Source organism: Apteryx rowi, unplaced genomic scaffold (assembly GCF_003343035.1).
Source record: "Apteryx rowi isolate R43461 unplaced genomic scaffold, aptRow1 scaffold_351, whole genome shotgun sequence".
In the NCBI taxonomy this organism is placed as follows: Eukaryota; Metazoa; Chordata; class Aves; order Apterygiformes; family Apterygidae; genus Apteryx; species Apteryx rowi.
In genome coordinates, this window is record NW_020449986.1 from 913,385 (window position 1) to 931,438 (window position 18,054).

Below are 18,054 nucleotides of genomic sequence, written 5' to 3' on the forward strand. Positions count from 1 at the left end.
TTAGTGGCAAGACAGACTTTTCTGTTTGTTTTTGAAGAATTCTTTAAACTGAGAAAGAATGACAGAAGTAGAGAGTAAATCTCATAAGTATTCCATGAGCAAAAAGCTTCATGCAGTTTACAGAATCTTTGAATGATAGTCAGTTGACTCAGGTATCTGAGCTCAGTTTAATGATTTCCAAAAAATAAAAAAAAAATAAGAGACTATTAGTAAGATTTATAGATAAAAAAAGGATAAGAAAAACAGTAAACTGAAAAAAAACCACACAATGTTAAGCATTAAGGCAAAACTAGAATAGAGACCAGTTGAGTTGTCTTTAAGTGTTAATACCCACACTAACATCTTTCCTTATAGAATTTCTCTGTGGTACTTTTCACACCCTTGCCTATTTGACATCCAGCTTTCTGGTAAACCTTGGTAATTTTTTCTCATTTTCCCATCATTCTCAACCACTGCAGTTTGTTTTGTCACCCTGTCTTGTTCCAGAGGCCAGCATGTGACCCTTGCTTCACACTCAAGCAGAGGAGTAACAAGGCAGTAACAAGGGCCTGAGTAGCTGAGTAGGGAACAGCAGCAGCTTTCACAGAGCTGCTCTGTCCTTCCTTTTTCAGGGGGGTGATGACTGACAGAAAGATACAATGTGTGGAATCCACTCCTCTTCCTGGCTGGCCTGAGAATGTGCTGGTTATATATTTGATGCTAGGGACAAAGCATGCCACTGTTCTCTCACCCCCAGACAGAGAAAATAAGAGGCTGGCTGAGACTGCAGTCAGTTTTTCCTGCTCTTTTCAAGGGACAGTGCAGCAACACATTCCCTCACAGCCTCTTGCCCCACAAGAATTATGGGAAAGCCAGAAGCCCAACTGAACCAGTAGGCTACATAATCCACCTAGATAAAATAAGAGCTCTGCATGTGGCAACTGCTACACCAGAGCCCTGATATTTCACAGGGGTCCACAGTAATGCCATCACTGCTGCAACTCCACCTGTGGTTGTGGCAGAAGGAGCACAAACATGAGATCACTGGTATCAGAACCAGTGCACTGCTTAGCCTCCCCCTCTCTTGCACCCTCAGAGGATCTTAAAGATATTAGGAGATATCCTTCTCTGGAGATATTCAAAACACGCCTGGACGCAATCCTGTGCAACATGCTGTAGGTGACCCTGCTTGAGCAGGGGGGTTGGACTAAACGGTCTCCAGAGGTCCCTTCCAACCTCAACCATTCTGTGATTCTGTGAGATTATGGCCATCTGACCACAAGCGTTGCATATTCAGAGTTGTCTCATGACATAGAATATGTAAGTTTGCCTCCATAATTTTTGCCATCCTTACCTGGTTGTATACATGTTTCCTGGTAATCTAAGCAGCAGTTTCCAAGCTTGACACAATCTCTATCACAACGACAGCTTCCAAATGTCCTTTCAAAGCAACGACCTTTGCAGGTTTTCACTGTAATATTGACAGCATCAGATGTCAGTGACTGAGCCTAAACTGGTCAATATGCCAAACAAATGACTAAGATCAATGTATGGAAAGATACAGGTGGTCATTCCACAACTTACAGGATGGCTGAACAAATAATGGTACCCAAAGAAAAAGAAAAGTCTTCAAACTAAGTGTTTTTATTTTCTCTTACTAAATGAAAAATATTTGTGTCATATTGAATGAAAGATCCCATTTTAGCAGGAACATGTTTCGTTTGTGGCAAAAACAAATGAAACAAGGACTACAATTCTAGACACCAGCGATTTTGCCTTAACACTTATGTATTTGGGTAGTCTATTTCACCCTGAGTAATCACCAGAAGAAAATGAGGTAAATCTTTGATTCTGTCTTTGGCGGCTCTTCTTTTCTTAAGAACCTTGAAATGTGACATATTAGGAAACAAAGGTAATAATAAACCAATATGGCAAAGCTGTAATAAAAACGCAAAAATAAACAAACATTCTAGTGGGAAATTATCAGTCTGAAGTCTGGTTAAAAATAATTGCAGGATTGTTTGTTAAAACAGATTAACTGTGAAATTTTTCTAGATCTGTAGCTTGCTACATAAAAAATGACTTAATCTGAAAGCAAAGCTTAATTTCTTAAAAACTTTCCTAACCTTTTACCTGAGCAAACTTCATCATTGAAAAATCACATATTTATTTTTCAGGAGTGCAAAAAAGCAAAAAAAATTCCACAAGGAATGTTTTCAGACTACAATTCTAATCAGTTAAAAAAAAAACAAACAAAAAAAACCACACACTTATTTTTTCATAGTTGACTGGAAGAGTTGAAAAAGAAGTCTTCCAGGACAACATGAAATAGAAATGGGKTTTTTTTGTTTGTTTGTTTTAAGTAGGGAACTGAAAAAGAGAGTCAGCCATGTGACATCATCATGTCATCATCACGACAGTTGGGATACCTGGAAGCTGCCAGACCAGACACTGAGTACCAGGATCAGTTTACCTTTCAAGGGACTACAGACCAGTACTGAGTACACCTGAAGATTATTTCTTGGTCTTTTTATTCTATTCTAATTCAAACCATTTCAAGCAATGCATCCAATCCTCTTCCTGTGGCAAGAGAGGGTTGCATTCTGACAATGTTAATTTACAACAAGGAGTTGGGGGGGGGGGAAGGAAGGAATTGCTTAGAAATATCTCTATTAAGAGGCACATTAGTTACCATCTTTTGAACAGCTAGGCTTCAGGCCRAATATACATCCTAGGATTGTAGTTAACATGCAGACACAGAGTACCTGTGGGACAGGAAGGAAAACGGTCTTAAGTGACATTCCTGAACAGTTTTGCCCTTATTTTCTCTATAATACTATAGAATTGTAATGACATTGATTAATATGGAGATTAGGACACTGATCTCTAACAAGTAGTTTTTACTCAAAGAAGTAGTTCTGTTTGCAATTGATTACTGGTGCATGGAAATCCACAAGACTGAGCCTGTGCACTTTGTTTCTTCCTAAGTTATTAAAGTAGATACATGGTATGTTTCCTTCCCATTAATAAAATTTAAGATGCTTATACATATGCATCATTTTCTACAAAACTTTGTTACATTTATTTCTTCCTCTTGGATTGTTCTGATAGGGCTAAGTAAGTTATGCCGCTGGCCACAGACTCCAAACAGAAGCCATGGCCCTTAAAAAGCAATACCTATAATTTTCTTAGGCAGGAAAACCTTTTCCCACTTCCTAGCATCTAGTTCAGTGTAGGCCTATACTGTGGTAGCTGGCTGTGGGTTGTCATATTAGACTGACCACAGTGTCTTACACTGACTAGAAACCGTTGCCATATTTACTTTGGATCCTCAGCACATCACAGTTATCAAACAAGTACCATATCATTCATGCCCAGCATTTTAGGACCAGATCTAATCCCCACTCAAATGTGGGGAAAGATTCCTTCGGACTTCATTAACCATTGGATTTGGTCCATAAACTCTTTACAAAAAGTGAATATATTATCATCATACCTACACTGATTAAAGGGAGTCCAGGAAAGCCAACAGTACATTTATATTGCATTCTATACTTCAGTACAATAGTAATCAAAGTAGTTTACCAAAACACTGAAAGAGAAAACAGGTTAAGAAAGCAATGCACAAGGCCTACTTATTCAGAAGTACTTGGGGTGGTATGGACATGAGAGAACAATGTCACTTTTCCCAGAAAAGAATGACCAGAAAGAATTACTTTCAAATACCTTAATAATCCTTACTTAAATGCCTACACAGAACCCCTCCCTTTTTTTCCCTCCTCCCCCACCAGAAAAAGTTGCAGAATGAGTCTTTTGAGCATGATGTACGAATCATGTACTGTGATGTGGCAAAAAAATCCATCACATTTTAAAATGCACCCAATTATTTCCTCAAGCCTCAATTAGTTTTAAAGACTATGAGCACTTTGAGTAAATAAAAACTTTGTGATGTTTGTGGAAAAAAAAAAACAAAAAAAACACACACCACACACACACCACACAACCCACACAGAACAGTTCACTATAGAATTTTGTTCACAAAGCAGTTACAGACAGTAAGAAAGTAACTTCTGCAATGTGTAGCACAGCAGTTTGGATATTATTCTGCATATATGATATGCAAATGATCATAAACCATATTAATCAAAATTAAAGAGATTACATATATAGCATTCAAGAACCAAAAGGAATGATAGACTGGATCTGACAAAGCTTCAGCCTAGAATTCTGAACTAGGGAAGTCTGGAATCTTAAAAAGATTATTCAATGTAATGTCTGGCAGAGAAAACAATTTGTTTTTAATTCAAGTTTATCTTTGAACTGACAGGTAAGAAGGAAAAGTAAAGGAGAAAAGGAGGAGGAAAAAAAGCCTGGCATTAGCAATACACCCAGAAAGACTTCCCTTCCACCATAACTGATAGAAAGTAGCAAGTCTCCATCCATTCACCAGTTCAGAATGACAACTGCAGAGTTGTTTCAGCTGTTTTTAAATAGAATGCTAGCATATGTAGCATCAGCAAGATTTTCTGTTAGGTCAGTATCAAAAGAATACAGCTTTCTATGTAAATTGTTCTAGACCTATGAAATACTATCTAGGTATATGCACAACTAGGTAGGTAGCATGTCAGACGGAAGATTTCAAAGCCCAGCAACATCACTGGAAAGGACAAAACCTGTTATTCTACTTTATTCATATGTTATTATTTGGAAATCAGAAACTGATTCACTTGTTTTTAAAAAGCCATCCTGGGCGTGTTTTATTTCAGGGTGATAGTATGTCGCCCCTCTATTGCCAACAAGCCATGCTACTATGCACAAAAGGTAGAATGTCCTCTGACGTGTGCCACAAACAAGCTGAAAAAGAAACAGATTCTCTAACCAGAAGAGCTTTATTCTCATGTCTTCAAACAGCTACATGACCTATGTGATTTTTGCTACCTAAGGCATCCTTGTAACAGAAGCACATTTCAGTCCCACTGAGCAGACTTGCTATTAATGTTTCTTTAAGGAGTTTCAGTGGTAGCTACTGCATGTTTAAAAACTACAAATTTAAATGTGGTATCGAATTCATGTAAAAATAAGATCTAAATAACACCCACTCCAGAGTAGTAATATTGGTTGTAATACTTCCCAGCCAAAGCTGGCAAAATGCTCACCAAAGTTCTCATAAAGCCGTAGTTTTGTATTGTACTCCAGATTTTCAGTTTTGCACTTTAAGTGTAATTAATTTCAACAAGCAAAAACCATAAGAGGATTATGCTCACCAGGGCATATGAATCTTTGTGGGTAGGAAATATTAGAACATGGTAATGCTACTCATGAACTAGCGCAACTCATGTTTCCTGCAAGCAGTACTCTGGAAACTTCACAGCATCACAAACAGCATACTGCAAATGCTATGTGTCTGTACTGTAAACCAGTTCTGCTCTTACATTTCTTATATGCACATGGAAAAGAATATGGACCTGGTATACTATGTCCATCTATACTAAATGAAGATCTGGGAACTTATATTGACACATTATATTGGATAGTCAAGCCTTTGCTTTTTTAAATATTAGTCATATGAGCTTAAATTATAGTCTTAATAATATTTAGCTGCAAAATACTAAAGCTCTTTGATTTTTTTTTCCCCTTTTTCCTTCAGAGCTTAACAGAGAAGCTTCCCAAAGATGGTAACTTAGAGGTAGAGCAGTTGACCATGTCCTGGGACAAACAACTCTAATCTAGTCAGCTATGTAGCTACTATGTTACTAGTAAATCTATGTAATTGCACCTTAGTGTTTAAGGCTTTATCATGAGCCTAAAATACTTTAGTCATCTGCATGTTACCCACACAAACTGCACAAATGTTCAGCTGGAACAACTGAAACTGGCCAACAGCAGTATTAACCCTGACTAAACCCTACAAGAGTTATTAACACTTTTGACCTATTGTCAGTGGAAAGGCTCCAAGATAGCCAGCTCTGCAGACTACAATGAATACTCAAGCCAGCTTTGAACAAGATAGGTACAGCCACCTTGCTATGGCAACCCAAACCTCAATGTAGACTAATTCACTTTGCTTTTCACCATATGAGACCTTGCTGCAGCAGGTAGGTTACTAGTATTACCTGAAATACTTTGCATACTGCTAGCTTAGGTTCATGATGCTGCAGTCTGCTGTGTAAAGATTTTTTTTTTTTTTAAAGAGACAAGCAGCTGCACATAGGGTTTAAGGCTCACTAACAAGACACTATATTGCAAACACCAGACTCCAATGCCCAACCTACTAAACTGTCAAACTAATGTCTGCCCTGAGAGTTTAGTTTGTTCCTTTCCTTACTTTCACCTATTCTCTCCCTCCCCCATTCTTTTCCCTCCAAAAAAGAAAGCACTAAAAAGGTGTGATTATGAAGGAGAATCTGGGAATCCAATATAATATCAGAAGGCAAATACAATTAAAGAACCTTGCTATACACAGAGGTTGGGCATGAGCTTGTCATGCTCTGCAACTTGAGAGATTGCTAGGACAAAGTGTCAGATGTAGTTTTAATATAAATATTTGAGAAGAGACTTTAAAACCAACATAGTAATAACTGTAGAGAGAAGAAAATGTCCTGTTCTAAAACTTTTTGAGAAAGTTTGTTTGGGAATCAAATAACATTGTCATCTAGGGATGAATCTCTGTCCCATCACTGCTTCCTTTACGTGGGAGGAAGCAATAAAAGCATTGCCTTGTAAACATTATAGTGGTTGGGAATAGGTGGTTGAGCGTCTGGAGAACTGCAACCCTGAAAACATTTTAAAAGGCTTTTATTTTGAGCTGGGCAGATGGCAATATGATACTATGGTTAGACAGCAGGATCATTTCCATCACTCATCCCCACAGAAATAAAGTCAAAGGGTTTCAGCAGTGATTTCAGTGAATCAGTGGAAGGGCCAAAGAGAAGGCAAGTGTACATACTGTATATATGGGATGACAAAATTGATCAACTGTACAAGAAGTCTTAGTGATTTGCACAGAAATCTCTCAGCCTTTTTTCCCTTGACCTTTCCTTTACTGTAAAATTTTATCCTTCCTTTACACTGTGAATGCCATTCCCCTTTTCTCTTCACCTTTTCCTAGCTTTGTTTATCTCCTCTACTTTTCCTCCACTCTTCTATTCCATATTTTCTTTTGCAGTGAATGTATTGATTATGCTTCTCTTAAGGAAGATCATTCTGAATTAAGTTTCTTCCCATATTGAACTTCCTCACTCTTTGCCTACCATGGACTTATTTGCTTTCTACCATCACTTCCTCTTTTCTTCCCTGCTGTTCTTTGTTCAACAAAACTTGTTACTCCAAAGTTTAAGGCATACCTATTAACTGACCACTATGTAATTAGCAAAGAAGCCATGAAAAATGGTCAATTTTCATTCTCACCTCCATGATTTACTCTTGCAGCTCTTGCATCATGTTTATCCCTGAAGTGAGAACATTTAGACTGGGCCTGTAATGCCAGTATTACAAAATCCATGGAATTTTCCAAAGTCACTGGGACCTGTGAAGGGCTTATTATGTTTTCATTGTTCTGTGCTCTTAGATGACTGATGACCTGGACCTTAACAAAGATCTTTGAAAAAGAATTTCATCTGCAAAAGTGTAAAGAACATAGTAACTGTTCCCCCTACCCCTGACAAATGTAGAACAGTTTTTTGCTTTGTGCAGTATGTTTTCTGCATTTCCACAATGCCTTTTTAAAGACAGAAAGAAGATGACTTTGTTCTTACTTGAAATTTATTTTTTATTACTAACTCCCTTAAAAACTGTTTTTAAACAGGGCTAACTCACAAAACATACAACTCAGCAGTTTTATTCATCAACTAGAGGACACTTGATAGAGGTTGAAATAAGGTGGATAATTCATCTACACTGGCACAGCTATGCAGGAAAAAAACCCTAAAGATTATCAGCACTGAAACAAGTGTGCCTTCTTCCATTACCCATCTCTTCTTCAGCATATGTTATGCTCTTCAACGATTTCCTTCTGTTAGTTCATATTCAGTGTTTACAGCCCATGAGATGGGCTGATCGTCCTGAAACACTTGAGGTGACTGAATTATCCTTAAGTCAGTGGAGGCAGAGCTTTGAGTTTACACCCAAAACCTCTTTTGAACTAAGAAGAGACAAGTTATTTTAACAAATGTAGAGAGATTGTTTTACTTCTCAAAGCAGCATGCAGAAGCTCTACCTTTACTGTTCATATTGAATGCTCTTGAGACCTACTACATACTATTGCTCCCTACCATCATTCAAAGGATAGGAACGCTTTAAGGTACCTCAAGCCATTGGAAGAAGTTATAAAGAACATTTAAGGACTGATAACTCTTCATTCAGTGGGTTATTATCAGCAGAAGACACTGTCATACTATAACTCTCTAAATACTTTTCGAAAATATTCAGGAGTCTGGTTTTGGCAAGACAGAGACAAAAAGATAGAACAGTCTGCAGCTGTCAAGCTAGAATTTAAAATATTTCTCTTATTTGTTGCTTGCCCCATTGTGTAAGTGCATACCCTCTGGAAGACATTACCACATGAACCAATATCAAAGCACACAGATTTTACCTCTGGCTCTCCTGTTTCAGTGTATTACTTGCCATGTAAGAAGAGAGAGCGCACAAGAGGAAAAAAATGTACTATATGCTAGCCAGAGAAAGAAGTTAACTTCTATTTATACTTCCAGAAAATAGAAAGCAGCTGACTCTTGATATTTAATCAGCAGGTAGGTTTTACCAAAACCTAAGGATAAACAGGACTGAAAAGTGATCTTTACTTTTGAGAAAAAGCTTAACACCATACTTTCAAAACAATTCTTTTACTTAGCACAGCAAACTATGAACACAGAATACAAAGACATCACTGCATGATATATTTTTAGTGGCAATGACATATGAATACATGGTAAAGATGGCATAATACTGCCAATCTCTTCTGATTCTAAGTCAAAACTGTTGTCCAAACAAGCTGCACTTGACCCATGAATAAGGGCAGGAGTGGGGTAGAAAATACGACCTTGAGCAATTTTCACACTCCTAGCCCCCCAAAACAACAGTTTCAAGAATAAGTTTAAAGCTCTTCTAATTAATAGTATTGTCATGGAAGTCATAAAAGGAACAGTGTAGAGAAGGGCTTCTACAGGGTACTGACAATACCACAAAATATACCAAATAAATCCACATTCATTTTCCCATGCAGATGCTCTTGCTACTGCCACCATTACATGGATATTAGGCTGAGCAGGAAGACACAGTGATTTTTAAAGACCAAGAAAAGAAAACCTGTAAAACACTATAGGACTATACAAAATGCCAAAAATGCACAGACTCACTAAGGGAAAACACACAGGACAAAGTATTAAAGCCAACCACTATAACTCTTTACTAAGCTCACTGATACCTGATCACAGGGATACCTTTCACCCTGACTCCTTTGGCTGTCTTCCCAACATGAAGGCCGGGCTGGCAAAGAGGCCATTATTTACCTCTGCATTCTTTGAATATAGTCCCTCAAAAAAAGAAAAATAAGACTACAGAAACTTGTTGCTTCACAACATGAAAATAGTTTATTTCAGACAGAAAGGGACTAAAGAACATAGCATAATGAAAGATAAATGGGAAATTCTGACCATTTTTGCATAACCAGCTATAGCAGTTTCACATCTTGTAATCCTAAGAACAATAAGCAAAAAAAAAAAAAAAACACACCACTACACAACACCATAACAACCCAAACTTGTTTGCTCAAATACTATTGCACATTAAACGGCATCTGTTTAGGTCATTTTCCTATCTGTTGCTACACAGCAGAACTGGGAAGAGAGTCACACGCATCTTGTTTTCTTCAATAACTTAAATATTTCATTTTCTCTCATTAATTTTTCTCCTTACCTATCTTATTTACTCAGTGATAAATGGTTAAATAATGGCCCATTTGGTAAAACAAAGTTTTAGCAAAAGTCCTTATTTATACTAGTTTCCCTAGTCCTCCACAACATCCCAGTTACAGTAAGATCCACTGTTGTCTTAGAAGTACCCTTAAAGTTTTTTTGTTTGTTTTAAACACAGCTGCCCTGTGCAACTTCTTTGCAGAAAAGGAAAGGGTTTTTTCACTTTTTCAGTGAAGAAAGTAAGTATATTTCTAAACCATTTTGATAGCTTTTCTGTCTTATTTTCARAATATCATTCCAATGCTGATCATTATGAAATAACTTATGTGAAAACAGTATGTACTAATGTTTGATTCAAGTGGGACACTACTGTGATGTAGTGTATKGCCAAATTCTATTAGAAAAACATTCTTTAAAACAAGTATTTATCCAGTTCCCATAGGGTTCAGTCAGTGAGGTTTGACAGTATATTAATTTCTAATGCCAGCTCCAAGGTAAGAAACTTTTCAAGCCTCCCATATTTCAAAACCTTTAAACTTGCTCYGCTCCTTTCAGCCAACAGAAGTGTGCTTCCATGGTTAGTCAAATTAGAACAATTCACTCCTTGTGTAATTCTACTGATATCAGTGAAAGGATGCCAAGGAAAAATTTTGAACAGCAGAAGCTGGAAGCAAGCCTTACATAATTTTTCTGTCTTTGACCTTGTCTGAAATCCAGCAGTTTTTAAACACAGTAACTGAGTTGTTCTGAATTCAATTTAGTAATTATCTGTATGGAAAAAAAAATCAATTTAAACTATTAATTTGTCCCTTATTCTAGTAACCAAGAGCCTTGGAGAACTACATGCAAGCAGTGCCAGGAGCACACTCCCCCCTCCCAAGGGCTTGACTTTCTGTGCTCAAGGCCAGCTCTCTGATGTCAGTGCAGCTGTTTGAGAAACCTTGACCAGTCTTGAAGACACTTCTGAAAAAATCTGGAAAAAAGCCTCAGCAGGGGCTCCCCCATCTTTTCCTGAGCTGCATTTCAGCCACATTCATCTTGGTCAAGCACCCCATTGCTCCAGACCCTGACCCATACTTGACTTCCTGGACCTGCCTCATCACCTACAGACTTTTCCTAGCAATCTGGACTCAGCTGCACCTGGTTAGTGTCCCCAGACCTGCTCTGCTCACCTTGCTCAGACACTGTGAGACTGTCCTTGCCAGTGAGGCCACTGCTTCTGCCTGCCTTGTTGTCATGCTTAGCTACAAGTTTACTTTCCCTTTCAGCGCAGCCTGCCCTTGGCTGTTCCCCAACAGGCAGGCAAACACTACTACAAAACAAAAGAGAATGAAAACATTGAGGCATGGATTTAGTCTGAGCTCTGGAACACTCAGGCAAGACATTTGAGCTTGCAGGCACCAGCTACAGCCCTAGCTGTTTGTGTGGTCTGAGTGGACCAGTAGGGGCTGAGCTGAGCACATGACAGTCTAATCCACCAGAAGATAGTTGAAACTTAAAGTCCTAGGTACAATATGGACTTTTGCACCCAAGCAGCCAGCTAGCAATATTGACAGAARTACACAAGTCATGCATCTGGATGTACTTAAGTCTATTCTAAGCTTTGCACTGTAGCTGTAGTCAAGGAAACCAAGAGCATTCATATGCTGCACTCAGAGGTGCAACTGAAACCACCAAGATGGTTTAAAACCCTCTAGCTCAGCTATGTAAGAGAGCACATTGTAGGCTGTGCTAAACTCCACACTCCAGTCTACCTTGACAGCAACACCTARGTTACCCAGCTGAAAAATCCATTCAAGTGTGCTCAGAAGAGCTGCAATCACACCTTTGACTGCAACATAGCCATACCCAAAGTGAGTTTCTCTATGGTCACACAGGAACTCCAACACTGTAAGAGATGAATATAGTCTGCAGTAAAATTTAAAATGATTTCTAAGTAGAAATATATGCATCAACCATCCTTATTCTGCCTAGGTAAAGATTTTTTTATACAAGTGTATTTCTTTTAATATAGACAAACCTTAAATCCTACAAATGTTTCTTTGGATAGTATTTTCATTTTGCATCAGCTGCTGTCATCTAGGATAGGATATGCTGAAGTAAAAAATGTGAGTAAATTAAGAGTACAAGTCAACCCTTCAGAGTTAGAACGGCTACATACTTCTTAACTTTTTACTGTAGGAGAGTAAGATTAAGATTTGTCTTCAATACCCAACATAAGGGTATCCATTTGAAGAAYAGAAACTGTTGGTTTACAGTTCCCTGTATATAATGAGAAATATTTGCAAAGCCTTCCCTGAAAAGTGAAATGAAGGAAGAGCAACCTCAAAAGTAACTGTGGTTTTAAAGTGTCCAAAAACTGAGTTTTCTTTTAAGAGAATAAATTGGCCAACATCCTATGTACTTACTGTTGTAAAAGTGTATTGTAATCAGATGCATTTAAGCAATACCAACAGCAAGTGCAATCAGAAAACTTCAGTCAAACATCAATATTGTTTTCACTGCAAATCTTCAGAATTTGAAACAAACTATTATTGGAGATGGAAAGTTGTAAGGCTGACAAAAGAGGCAATATATTTACTGTAAAATACCCTTGTTTCCCCAAACACTGAAATAGACTTTTCTCCAAATAGAAAAATACTGCAGATTGGCCAAGAATTGCTTTAACACTGTCTGTTCAGAAATATTTCAAAGCCATCTACCATATCCTGGATGTTAACAGGTGATTTAAGTTATGGCCACCCCCTTACTGTCATTTTTATCTTTTGTTTTGCCAGAGGCTATGTGAACTGCCCCCGTGCAACCCTCCCCCACCCTCCAAAAAAGAAAACACACACACCACACATACCAGTCAACCAATAACTTTATTGTTAAGCTGCGCAGAGTTTCTTGGAACACAAGGGAAGGGAAAAAAAACAAAAATAAAGCCCCATCAAGTTCAATCCAACACTCATAGGAACAAGTAGTTTTAGTGAGGACCCATACAGGGGGTGTGGGAAGGGGAAGAGGCAAGGTACATAGAAAATTATTCCATTCCAACCTTTTTGTACTGTTTTGGTTTTGAGGGCCACAAAAAGGATCACAGGCCAGGCTGAAGACTCCAAGTCTCCCAACCTCAGTCACAGCAAAAGTAATTGAAAGAACAGGATCTTCAAAACAGTTGGAGTCAGTACTGAAGAACTGACTGATAGCCATAAAAACGCCTAAACCAGAGTTCATTGAAGTCAATAAGCACATTCCCAATGGCAGGCTTGGGGCTCAAACACTTTCCTGTCACTGTCTTTTGTCTCCTCACATCAGTTACATTAATTCCTGAGCTTGTATGATGAACACGAAGGGGAAATTCATGAAATTGGGATTAGTTTTCCGTGCAGTGTGTCCCTCAGAATCAAAACCTTATTGCAGCCACACAGCAGCAACAGCAGAAGACAAGTTCATCCAGTGATCACATGCCTCTCAGGAGCCTGAAGCCCAAGAGCCTAAGAGTGCTGGCTCTGGGCCAACACACTGCTTCTCAACAAATCAAATGCATTTTCCACCTACTCTCACTAGCAGCTCCCTGTCTTTCCTTCTCCAACAGGAGATGTAGAAGAGAAAATAAGATGATGTTGGCCCCAAAAGCCATCTCTTCCCCAGCCTGAAGAAGCCCTGCTCCCTCAGCTAATCCTCACAGGGCAAGAGCTCCAGCCCTCAACCACCTTAGCAGCCCTGTGCCGAATTCACTCCAGTTTATCAACTTCTTTCTTGTACTGGGGGAGATACTGGGGAAGAGGGGGAGGGCAAACATGGCCACAGTATTCCCAATGAGGTCTAACAAGCGCTGAACACAGAAATAAGAACTTCTATTGATTTGCCAGTCTGTTGGTATAGCCTAGTACGCTGTTAACCTTCCCCACTAGATGAAAAGACTACTGATGTCAGTGCAGAGGTCATCTGCTCCCCAGAATTGCCACCTTTATCATGGCACCTTCACTGGCTTCAGTCTGCCGATGATTATAAGGTTTTACCCCATCAACTGCCTAAGTCTAATCTAGACATCAGTAAATATCCAAAAGGAATAGTACCCAAACCTACAGGAGTACAGCCACATATCCTGTATTGCTTCTCATTGCATCTGCATTGGTCTGTAACCAGCCATTAAAAAAGCTGTTTTCTGGAAGTACATCCCAAGAGTTACACTGTCTTAATTTGATAAGTAAAATTGTTTTAATTCAGAGGGTTAGACATTCCATCTACCCTCCCTGGGAATTGCCAAAGGCAATGTAATAGAAGAAAATTTCAGAACACTTTTATGTTTGGTATATGCATAAAACACTAATCAAAGGGGGAAAAAAGAAAAGAAAAGAAATAGCCTTAATAATAAAAAGGTACAACAAGGCAAAAAATCCCAGACTTAAAGTATTTTTCTTGTTAAGAACATTGTCAGAGGATTTTAAACCTCATAATTTACTATCTTTATATACTCTGAAATGCTTGACTGAATCTTTAGAAAGGACCAGCACACTTTCAATGTCCAACAAGCCTGGAGTTTATCTGAAATTTTTAAAAATGTTTTTCTAATCAGGAAATCTCAAGTTAGAAAAGCCTCTTAGAGTTTTCTAAGGAAAGTGTCAGTTTACAAGAGTTTTCCAGTTATGCAAAAGAAAAGTGTGAAGGTGTCAAAATGAGAAATTTTGTTACTTTTTTCCCCCCCTTAACATTTGGGCATTAAATGCACTGAACTTTCCATTTAATTGAAATAAGAGAACTAGACCAAAAAGCAGTGCCTGAGAATAATCAAACTGGAATAGAGAACCTCAAACCTAAGTAAGAATTACACTGCTCTTTGGTGGCAGCAAGCTGTTCCAGACTAAGGTAGTGGGTGAGCCTAGAGAGGCTACAAACAGGCAACCACCATACTGGACTTTGGTGGACAAAGGTAAGAGTTCGGAAAACTGGCAAGACAAAGATGCGTGTATGGAGATTATATAAATGGATAAAAGGATCATATCTCACAGCTACTCAAAGCCGGATGTTTTCATACAATTGCCTTAGGAAAGCACCAAGGGTTAATAAGTTCCTGTAGGCCTGTCCCATAATTCAGAGAAGAATGCATTCCTCTCTGTACAGCTGCAACAGAAGGGTGACAAACATGTTAGGAAAGCCTACAGCTGAACTAGAATTAAATCTGCCATTGTAAGAACTGCTAAAAGCAGGTTACTCCATACCACTTCCTTATCTACCCACATCCTCCCTCAACCAACATATATTCAGTTAACAATAGCTAAATACTGCCATATAAAACAAAGCAGCTTCTGGAACAACCATCAACACCCATGGGTAGATTCTACATGGCTCAACCTTGTGTACACAGCAACTTTGCAATTCTTCTATCCATGAGACTACCTTGCCCAATTACAGAAGACGCTAACACATATGCTGTATTCATAAAATCTACAGACTTCTATGGATGTCATGCATAGACCTGAATGAAATGCACTCACAGTTTTTACAAAAAGTTCAACAGAAACTTACCTGAAAGTAGATTTTCCTATCTACCCAGAGGAAGTACTGGTGCATGAAACTAGAGTAGATGCAGGCAAAGTGAGTTCAGCTGTGTCTAATTTGAGCAATGTCACTTTCATTGTTTCTCACAGCAGTCTGGAACATCAAGCAGGTAAGTTGACTCACTTCTTACTTACCTCTATATTGGAATAACATCATCAGTGCATTATAAATAAATCGGTTTGTGGAAGAGGAAAAACTTGCATTTCTAACTCCAGCTTTCCACTCTTATGACCTAATATGATGTTAAAGTTAAATATATTCTTGTTTTTACTCAATCCAATAGCATCTATTTTTGGAAAGCCTTTCAATTTCCCTAAATATTCTAAGTTATCACAGTGTCTGAAGTAGCTGTAAACAATGGTGTATGGTTGCTTATATGTATAACTTTATTTCTGTATAGATGACGTGTACTTCATCTTAAAGTTTTATTCAGCACAGGATGAATGTTTTGCCAATTCTGAAGGGAAAACTGTGGGTTGGAAAATAAGGCCTTAATTCAGAAGAGCATTTACGTGCAAAAGTTTTAACTTGTGCTTAACTCCAGTTTTATAGCAGCTATACTGGCTAGACAGCTAGTCAGTTTGTTATATTAGAGCCTAAAAAACTTAAGTAATAGACTTAAGTTGCTGGTACTATATATTTCACTATAACTAGGTATTCTGAAACCTGGAAAGAGGTGGGCTGTTCTCACCATCACAGCTTTCTGGCAAGCACCAGCCAGCAGCTTTTATGGGTCATGCTAACCTCCCCAGAAGAGAGCTAAGTAAGGAAAGCAGCTACAACCCACAACCTTTATTTTTCACAGGGAACTTTTCAATCAGCACAGGTGCCAAAATAACTGCTATATGGAGGTTACCATAGACCTTTAGGTGAAGTTCAGCATTTTTCTTATGATACAGTTCTGAAAAACTTGCAAATGCAACTTACAACCAGTGTGTCCAAATGTATGATTAATATGGAGTTAGTATGATTGGATTTACAGTTCATTTGAAATAGTAAGCAGATTATAAAACTAAAGGTAAGTTTGGAAAGGTATCTCAATCCTTAAGTTTTAATGATTCTAAGGAGTACTGCTTATGGCATAAATATAAGTAATAAAATATGCTGTAGTTCCACAGAAGTTGCCTTCCAAGAAAGCAAGAGTTCTTTACCTTTGTTAATGATTTTAGCCTCACAATTGCTGTCTGGAAGGTCTTATTTTCACATCTCTACAGGGAGGATAATTATAACACAGCTAAAACTAGAAACTGACCTACCTGCTAACAACCGCTTTAGACAGAGCCCTCCAAACCAGCCTGAAAGCACCTCCAGAGCAGGATTTGGAAACAAGCTTTCAACCCAATGTGTTTTAAGTTCAGCGAGAAGGAAATTTCTATACTTCCTCTGCCCTTTGGACTCTTGAATTCTTTTTTTTTTTTTTTTTTTTTTTAATTTTTCTGGCCATATTTTCCTACTTTAATCTGTTTGTCTTCCCTGCTGTGTCCCCTGTGCCAAACAGCTAGAACTACATCAGGAAAAAGAGGATAACCACTAATATTTCAAAAGATTCAAGAAGATTCAACCCCTAGTATTGTCAAGAGGATAAAATAAACCAACTGAAAAACCTAAGAATTCCCCCTTCCTTTTCCAGATAGCTAGCCCTTTATAGCAATAAAATAAATAAGTAACAGAAAGGTAAGTGCCATGCCTCGGTCTCAAATTAACTTCTGATGCACAAAGGGTTCCAGCACTGCCAGTACCACTCACGGCACCCTGAGGAGCCTGTGGTGCTGAAAATTGCATCCTTCTCCTGACACTACTAACTACCTTGTTTACAGGCCTGGTTCAGGTTCATCCATCAGTGACATCCATAGCCGGSACGAGGCCAGTCACAGGCACACCTACAGGGTGACCGGCTCACCAGTGTTTAGGAACAGAGTGATGTTGTGAGCCTTCTAATTCTTGACTCCGACTCTTAACTACAAAAGCAGATGTCGGGATCTCAGTTTGAGACCGGAGATACAGGACTTCCAAAGGGCTTCTGGAGGCCCTGCTGCGCTCAGCCCCTGGCCCGGGAGCGCCCGCACCTCACGGAGCGAGGCCCGCGAGCACTGGAAGGCGCCCTCTCCCCCCCTCAGGCGGCGCCACGTACCGCCGCCACCGCCCGCAAGGCGAAACACCTGCGCCCTGCGGCTCCGCCGCAGGCTACCGCCACAGCGCCCTGCCGCCCGGGAGGCCGAGCGAGCCCTGGCTGGAGCTCAGCGGCGCCGCCCGCCTCCTCAGCCCCCACCCCACCGCGGAGCGCCGTTAACGGCCACCGCCCTGCCCCTGCTCCCCGCGCCGCGGCGGGCCCCTCCGGCACCCGCGGCGAGGCTCGGCGACCGGCCCTTACCAGGGAGAGCACTTTATAGGTGTTGGGGTCTTTGCCGCTCGGAGCTGCTTTGTCCGGCTCCTCAGCCACCTCCAGGGCGGGGAGCATGGGCACGGCGGCAGCCTGCCGCTCGCCGTCGGCCGCCCCGCTCCCGCCGAGGCCCTGCTCGTGGCTGTTCCCCGCCGGGGTCTTCTCGCCGTTGCCCTGCATGACTCCCCGCAGCTCTGCCCTCTGCCTGCGGCGGCCGCCGATATTAATAGGGCGGCG

General features: G+C 39.7%; 1 protein-coding gene across 1 annotated transcript in view; it reads right to left on the reverse strand.

The window, feature by feature from the left end:
• The window catches only part of ENPP1 (ectonucleotide pyrophosphatase/phosphodiesterase 1), a 58,761-nt gene extending 40,764 nt beyond the window's left edge, over positions 1–17,997 (reverse strand). The window contains exons 1-3 of the mRNA XM_026072824.1: positions 17,809–17,997; positions 2,672–2,744; positions 1,334–1,450 (exon numbers count right to left, since the gene is read on the reverse strand). Coding sequence (XP_025928609.1) covers positions 1,334–1,450; positions 2,672–2,744; positions 17,809–17,997 — 379 coding nt within the window. The remainder of the gene's footprint in view (positions 1–1,333; positions 1,451–2,671; positions 2,745–17,808) is intronic.
• Between the last annotated feature and the right edge of the window lie 57 nt (positions 17,998–18,054).